This window comes from Oncorhynchus mykiss, chromosome 12, assembly GCF_057628025.1.
Source record: "Oncorhynchus mykiss isolate SJ-2025 chromosome 12, ASM5762802v1, whole genome shotgun sequence".
Classification (NCBI taxonomy): Eukaryota; Metazoa; Chordata; class Actinopteri; order Salmoniformes; family Salmonidae; genus Oncorhynchus; species Oncorhynchus mykiss.
Genome location: NC_143033.1, coordinates 72,663,420 through 72,671,623, shown reverse-complemented (window position 1 = coordinate 72,671,623; position 8,204 = coordinate 72,663,420). Strand labels below are relative to the sequence as shown.

The 8,204-nt window shown below is 42.5% G+C and overlaps 1 protein-coding gene across 3 annotated transcripts; it reads left to right on the top strand.

The window, feature by feature from the left end:
- Positions 1 to 2,314: 2,314 nt before the first annotated feature.
- On the top strand, positions 2,315 to 6,002 carry LOC110538152 (putative phosphatase phospho1). 3 transcript variants are annotated; one of them, XM_021624781.3, is made up of 4 exons: positions 2,350 to 2,733; positions 3,172 to 3,232; positions 4,013 to 4,077; positions 4,164 to 6,002. In XM_021624781.3, the coding sequence occupies exon 4, from the start codon at positions 4,208 to 4,210 to the stop codon at positions 4,976 to 4,978; it is 771 nt and encodes a 256-aa protein (XP_021480456.1). In that variant the 5' UTR covers positions 2,350 to 2,733; positions 3,172 to 3,232; positions 4,013 to 4,077; positions 4,164 to 4,207; the 3' UTR covers positions 4,979 to 6,002. The 3 variants fall into 3 exon arrangements, with proteins under 3 accessions (XP_021480457.1, XP_021480456.1, XP_021480455.1); XM_021624782.3 differs by lacking the exon at positions 4,013 to 4,077 and having other exon boundaries at positions 2,315 to 2,733; XM_021624780.3 differs by having other exon boundaries at positions 2,482 to 2,733; positions 4,013 to 6,002.
- The last annotated feature ends 2,202 nt before the right edge of the window (positions 6,003 to 8,204 follow it).

Below are 8,204 nucleotides of genomic sequence, written 5' to 3'. Positions count from 1 at the left end.
GTAAGCACTGCGGGAACTCTTAGAGCAGTCCCCGTGCATAACTAGACAATATTATGCACCCGTTTTTAATTAATAGAACTGGGTTTGCCAGGAAGGAAGGAAGCGGGAGTGGTTTGACATGGAGGACGCCACATAAATCACATGACTACACTTTAGCTTGATTGTATCCAAGATCTTTTAAGCAGCTCTCAATGGGAACAGTAAGTATTTTAACAGCAGTGTATTGGGCTGCAGTGTGTGTGTGTGTTCATGAGAGTTTGAAATGTCTCTGCCTTCAGGAAATGAGAAGTGAAGATCACCAAGTGCATGTTCCAAATAGGTGGGTCCACGCCACATCAACCAGGTTAAAGGACACCCCACCCACTAGTCCCTTGACTGTCTGGGTGTCTGTTTTTGGCTTCATGAGTGTTTGTCTGTGTTCAAGTGCTTGCAGATGTTTACTCTTCATCCTGTGGAGACCCTGTAGCCAGAGCAGGCAAGACCTAACAAAGTTTATTTTCAGAACCTGATGTGAGAGAGAGTCGATTACTGAAATTTTTGCATCACAGTTCCTTGTTGACATCACAGGGTTAGAGAGGATGTGAGTCAGTGTTTGTGTTCTATGCAGATGAGAAAGAGAGCGCGCCAAGCTAGCTCATTTGGTTCCTTGGAAGTTGTGGGAATGTGTTTTTTGAGAGGGGGGTGTATCCCAATTGGTTCTGGGAACAAAGCCGTAGGTTTCCTAGTAAAACTGAATAAGTAGTAGATAAGTAATAAAAGTAAAAAATTTAGCCTGTTCTGGAAAAAAAGAAAACATTTTTAGGTTGCAGGGAGGTTTTATAAACACTGAGAATGGAAATTATAGGTTACTTAGAGTTTGTTGAATAACTTCCTTAAACCTTGACCAAACCGTCTTCGCCCGTGTGTGCGCCATTGTGCCTGACGCGTTCATGACACGCAGGCTAAAATGCCAATTCATTTGACCGGTCAAAACACAAATGAGACATTCAAGGACAGATTGCTATTGCTAGCTAATTTGTCCTGGGGGAAGAAATACATAAGGTCCTTTTTTTTTGCTGGATCATTGTAGAATTTTGGCCCATTTTGAGTCATCCAAAATCATGTGTTCTCTACTCTGACAATCAATCCACTGATCAAATGGGAAACCTAGTTAGATTTTTAGTGAGATTTCTCTCTTCATTCAGTTTTCTTTTTCTTCTGTGGATTTTATATGGTGTTTGGTAACCAACTTTAAGGTGCGTTACCTCCAACTAGACTGGAGTCTGGACCTCCAATCACCCACGTGGGTTATTATGCTCTTAGAAACCCATGGGTAGATGGGAGAGGTGGCGTGTCTAAAATAGAGCCAAGATCTATTTGAGCGCCTGGCTACGCAGACCATGTGAGCAGTTGGGATGAAACTATTCAATAACACACATGTACATATTTTTTTGCACGCAACACGGCTGGTTTAGTCACCATCTTAAACGTTTCAATTAATGTTTCAATAAGACTAAACACTGCTAGCTTGTTTTAGGTCAACTTTTTTGTTTTACTCCAAGCACATAGGACACATGAAAATTCATTTCCTAAGGCTTTAATCATGCAAACACATAATATAAAAAAATTATGACACGGCGTCTGAAATTTGAAGCATCCCTATCCATGCATGGAAATAGTCCACTGGGCCACCAGGTTGGAGCTAGCGTTTTTTTTTTTTTTTTTTTACATATACAAAGCAACATTCCCAGAAAGTTGTGGGAAGGTATGCAAAATAACCATAGTACAAACACGCCCTCATCAAGCGCTAAGAAACATGGTTCTCAGTTATGTTATGTGCTTGCTGGGAGTGGCAGAGGAACGTGTGAGTGACTGACTGACTCACCACAGCACTGATGCTGTATGTGAGTGGGTGGTCAGGTTCATTCTCTTGCACTGTTAGTGGGAGAGGGCCAGGGTGAATACACAGCACCAGATATGTCTGCACTCCCATCTGCGTTCAGAAATAGTCACTTCCCAACTGCTAGGCATTATTGGCTCTTCTGGCAGAGAGGCAGGAGGAAGGGAGGCTGTCTGAGAGGAGATAAAGACATGAGGGGGGAGGGTAACCTGCTGGGTCGCAGTGGCTGAGCATTCAGAGGTGCAAATGTCTTGTTTTCACCTTTTTTCTAAACCACTTGTAAACCATTCATAGTTTATTTTTCCATAAATTTGAACATTGTGCTCTGTGTTCTTGGTGTCACCCTTGGGTCAATTAGGGATGTGTGGTTTGCACACACAGCAAAAAGGCTGTAAATGATGTCACATAACAGGCCTATCTTGTGTACATACCACTAAGCAGTTTTGTTATGCATACATTGAGAGAACACAACAAACGGAATCTCTCCCACGTTCTCTGTGGAGGCTGTGCTGAATGATATTCAAACCAGAATCAACCAACCTCTCTCCAGCCTGTCTGCTGCTCTATGGGTTCACTTACACAGGATATTGGAGGCGGACGCCAAATGGCCCGTTGTTGCGTAGCCTAGGACGTCATAATCGTAGCAAGCTCAGTGGTTTTGACAGCCAATAAAACGAGCTGAAAGCACCCTATTCCTCGATAATCAAACCTATATATAACCAAGTGATGGTCAAGTTCGAGACTGGACAAAGTACAGCATGCCGGTGACCAATTCAAGAACATAGGCACCTTTAGAGATACTCCGAGGGACAACCGTGCCGTCGGGACATGTTTGTGGACATACATTCTTACTGGTAAATTTTTTGCTATTGTCCTTTGCTCTGCAAATAAGATTAATTATTTAGTAAACTAGCCGTCGGGACGTTTTGCAGTGCGTAAATACAGCGCGTTCACTCGTGGATTAGAAATACATTTGCATAAAGGCTAATGTATCTATTAGATGTTCATCAGTCTACTCGGTTTTTGGAACACATTCTTATAGGTTAAGTAATTGATATTCCTGTGAAATGGCATAATATAATGCGCTACTGTACTATATTCATTGCATACATTTGTATGTAGCCTAATATTGTATGAAGACGGTTACATGACATTATTCGCCTACAGCAAGAGCTGCAGAGCGCGCTACATTTTCTGGCATTGTAGAGAATTACAACATTGAACAGTGTCCGTCTCTCTTGGGGTTATTTACAGGGTTTTCCTGTTCCTTAATTATCCTCCTCACTTTACAGATCCCATGCATTGGTTGATAGTGTTCTAGGAACCCTCTGTTGACAGCACGGAACATTGAAGGTCAGTACAGTATGTTCCGTTCTTCTCACTGATTCCTTGCAGCTTCAAACAGAGCATCGCATGACGTGTAGGCTGGTGTAAAAAAAAAAAATGTCTTGATTTAAGATATCAGTTTACTTTGCATGCTGTTGACTCATCATTTGTATTGCTTGGTCTTATTACGTTTCTATGTTCTGCAGCTTCACAGGTGCAGGACATCACAGCTGTACCACTTACATAATAATGAGACTTTACATTTTGACGTTTTCAAATGGTAAAAAAAATCTGTATTGTAGTACTATAGTCCAGGACCAGATATGACTCGACACGATCAGTAGGGCCTTTGAAAATATCTCTTTGTTGCGTAATTTAACATACTAGCTACAACAGCAAATGTTAGAGAGCTAAGTGATCTAGATATCCTTACAATGTGCAACAATGTAACTGCATTTAGTACCTATAAAAATGGTTGCGTGGCAGTTTAGCACTGCAAGTGACTTGTGACACGACTCGTGACTATAAAGGACTCGGACTTGAAGACTTGTGACTTGCTCTGACTTAATGTGGTTTCAGGGGTAGAAATGTATACTAAAACATCAAGCACATGTTGGGTGGCTACCAAGCAGAAATGCAACCCACGCTGATATTGGCAAAATGATTCTTTCTCATACCACTTATAATCTTTCTATTTCAGGTCCATTGAAAAAATAAATGCTCTAAATGTTTGTATTTTGTTTGTCTTTTCCTCTTCAATCTTTACTTTTTACTCTGCTTCCATCCTCCTCCTCCCTGTCCTATTAGACACATTCTTCCCAGAACCCCTACCTTGTGTTTTCCGACCTGCCTCGTGAACGAGAGACCAAAAGGTGCAAAAGAGCGGGATTTTGGTGCCACTCATCTCAGTAAGAGGTTGTGGCAAAGCCAATCATGAACTGCTTTGGCTCTCCCCCAGGCGAGGACGTTACCCCCCCACGTTCCAGACGCTCTGCAAACAACATGGCCGCCAACTCAGCAACACCCCCCTCTGACAGGCGCTTCCTCATCATCTTCGACTTTGACGAGACCATTGTGAATGAGAGCAGTGATGATGTGGTGGTGCAGGCGGCCCCAGGGCAGAACCTCCCCGCCTGGCTGAAGGACACATACCGGCCGGGCCACTACAACGAGTACATGCAGCGCGTGCTAGCCTACATGGCAGAGAAGGGCGTGCCCGAGAGCGCCATCCGCTCTGTCATCGAGAAGATCCCCGCCTCTCCCGGCATGCTGGCCCTGTTCCAGTTCCTCCGCCACCGCCCCCCGCAGGACTTTGAGGTGGTTCTGGTGTCTGATGCCAACACCTTCTTCATCGAGTCCTGGCTCCGCCGCGTTGGGGCCCGCCAGCTCTTCGTCAAGATCTTCACCAACCCTGCCACCTTTGACAAGGATGGCCGGCTGGTGCTGCGCCCCTTCCACTCTCACAGCTGCCTGCGCTGCCCGGAGAACATGTGCAAGCAGGTGATCTTGAGGGACTATGTGATGAGGCGGACGCAGGAGCGTGGGCGGCCATTCCAGAGGGTATTTTACGTGGGCGATGGGGCCAACGACTTCTGCCCGTCACTGATCCTGGGCCCCCGGGACACGGCGTTCGCCCGGCGGGACTACCCCATGCACCGGCTGATCACTGAGATCCACGAGGCCAGGCCAGGGGAGTTCAAGGCTGTCACTGTGCCATGGGCCAGTGGGGATGATGTGGTGGAGCGACTCAGGAAGCACGCAGAGGAGAAATAATGACGCTAGGGGGGCGGGGGGGTACACCACCTGCTCACACACACCCATGAACAAATACTCAGAGACACACGCACATACACACTCATACACAAATCACATTCCCAGATCAAATACCCACAAAACCACATACTGACACACATCAATGAAAAAACACTCTACACTCAAGAATAGAGCATGCCAATTGAACAGGCCTTTGATATATTGCCTGCGACAGACCGTGTCACACTTCCGCTCAGTCCATCTGTCTTACTCTGACTCAGCCATAGAGCTAGAGATACTGTAGAGATACTGTAGTCTTTCAGTCCAGCTCATCATACTCTAGGCTTAAGGTCAATGAAAGATAGCAACCCAATAAAAGCATCAACTCTGTTAATCATTACAGAGACCTATGCCTTAGTTGATGCCCTACCAATCAGGCCAGTATTGAGTCAACCAAGCTTTTATAGGGATTGATCCTTCTACGCTGGATTGAGAGGGAAGAGGAACAAACATACATCATTGACTGAATAGGGGGTTCTGCAGTGATACATTTAGGACTGATGTATTACCTATATTCCTTTGACACTGAGCTTTATTGGTTTATTAACAGTCAAACTAGGTCAGTAGGGCAGCAGATCATGTTAGTTAGTGGCCCGTTCTCTGACTCTAGCCCTCTCCAGTCCACACAATGGCATTGTCGATGCTAAATGAATGGGTGGCTATTCCAGTGTAATTATTATCTTATATTATCAATAATGAATGGTGTTTACTTGTTAACAGTGCTCTTTGTGAAATAGAGAATTTATGGTTGATCAGGGAAAATGTAATGTGACAACATCGCCATCTACTGGCAGACCTAAAGATTGCAACTGGAGACCAGTTTTAAAGTTTGGGAAAATAAGTTCAAATGTAATGTACCATATGGCATAACTAAATATTGTCATTTTAAAACATTTATTATTATTATTTGTGTATACATGTATGTTTTTAATATGTACCATGTACTTGTTCCACCACCAGCAGGAATATAAAGCCATGAACTTAACTTCTGAGTCTGTACTTTAATGTCCTATCCTAACACACTGTATTTGCACCCCACTATGTTATTCTCTACACATAAGTGCCACTGGAAACAGTGTTTCTTAAGGCAGCAGCACAATAGGCTTGAACTCCATTTAGATGCGTTTCGCACCCATGCCTATGCCACACCCCTCCCTCTCAAAACATTAGACCACGGAGGATAATTAGCTGTGAAATAGGCCAAAACCAATGTGATAAAGGAAAGGTCTATATAATGTCTCCAAAGTGGGTGAAAAATAGTTCACCATGACACCAAAGAGATTATGACTTTATTCTGTGTAATCGCTGATAAATGCATACTTTTGGTTCGACATATTACAAGGCCTACTGAATTACAGAGGCAGATTTGTTCCTCATGCCAGTCATCTGACACCCCAGAACTATGCAACCATCAATGAACAATTGTCAATTTCCACAACAACAAAAAATTATAATTGTGCCAACATCGCTTGAGCCCCTGAGGATTTATCCATTGGTTGTATTATAAGCAGGCCTAGCCTATCTAGAATATATCTATGACGTTATACAGAATTTGAGAACAAGAACAGTCCAATGTTATTGTTTCACATAATGACTGTAACCACTTAAACTGTTTACCAAGAGCAGGCTATTAGAGAAAGCTAGTTTAACAACTTATATATCGTGATAATGGTTGCAATACATCTGCATTTGGCAAATATATGACTGTCGTTTCCACCTTAAAGGCCCAATGCAGCCATTTTTATATCAACGTCAAATAATTTGTGTCAAAATTAAAACCCTTACGGTAATGATTTTCCAGTAAAATGGTCAAAAAGAAACGAAAATAGCTTTATAGCCAAAACCTATTTCTCAAGCATTAATTTTGCTAAGAATGTCCCGGAGTGGTCTTAGTGGGGCGGGCAAAACTGAAAACTAGCTGTTATTGGCAGACAAGTTTGGAACTCTCTTTGTCATTGGTCTATTAACTTTACTTTACTGCCTGGGAATGTCACCAGTGAAGCTGAAACTCCACCCATGTGAAAAAACCTTCTGATTAGATGGTCCTGTGTAGATTGTATTTTCAACCAGCAACTATTAGGAAGAAGCATAACATTCACCATGTTTCCATCCAACCATTTCATGCGGATTAATTACTTGATGTATGAAAAACTCACGACCGGCCTAATGGAAACATGAAATACGATTTTACGATTTTATAAATGCTGACAGACAATTTTTTTTATTTTGACATGGTGGGAACTTTCTGTGTCGGTAAAATGATTTATGCGGGAAATGGCGGTGGAAATGCCTTTATGTACAAATATTGATATAATAACCATCAAATTGAAGTCAACTTGGAGTCACGCGAGGATATGTTGTGTGGTCCTCCCACTACAACTCAGGAAAGCTTGCAGTTTATTAGGCTACAGATTGAGCTCCCGAGTGGCGCAGCGGTCTAAGGCACAGCATCTCTGTGCTAAAGGCATCACTACAGGCCCTGGTTCAATTTCAGGCTGAATCACAACAGGCTGGGAGTCCCATAGGGCGGCACACAATTGGCTCAGCGTCAGTCTAGGTTTGGCCGGGGTAGGCCGTCATTGTAAATAGGAATTTGTTCTTAATTGACTTGCCTAGTTAAATAAAAATAAATCAAATAAAGATGAATAAGTTATGATTAACTTCACAGGGTGGTGAACGTGCAAGGTGATGAGCTTTATGCTTCTTTACAATAAATATCAAGGGTCTTATTCTTGTGACATGATGATCGATGATGGGCTGCCGTTTTACAAATACAAATAATATCACTCTTATAATAATAATCTCATAATGTAGGTAGCCTACCTTCACTGTATCTGCAAGCTGTTGGCTAGAGTGCTTGTACCAAGACCATAGTGGACATATTTGCTATATAAAGAAACAGTTTTTGTGACAAAACCATCAGTAAAGTTGAAAATGCGATGGAAACCCATTTAACTTGTATTTATCATTCGGTACATGTGAATTTAACAGCAAATTTTATTTTTATGTGCACTATGTCATCAGGCACAGCCTTTTATCCACAAAAAGTCAGTTTGGTAGAAACACATTTCTGGTGGAAAAATGCTCATATTGTTTTATGCAGATTTTAAAATATGCATGAAAATCTGTCTCAAATTGTTTGGAAACTAGTAGCTGCTGATCAAATCTTTTGTACTGCTAAAATAGT

Coding starts and splice junctions, on each gene's coding strand:
- LOC110538152 (XM_021624780.3), top strand. CDS start 4,139: ATGAACTGCTTTGGCTCTCCCCCAGGCGAGGACGTTACCCCCCCACGT.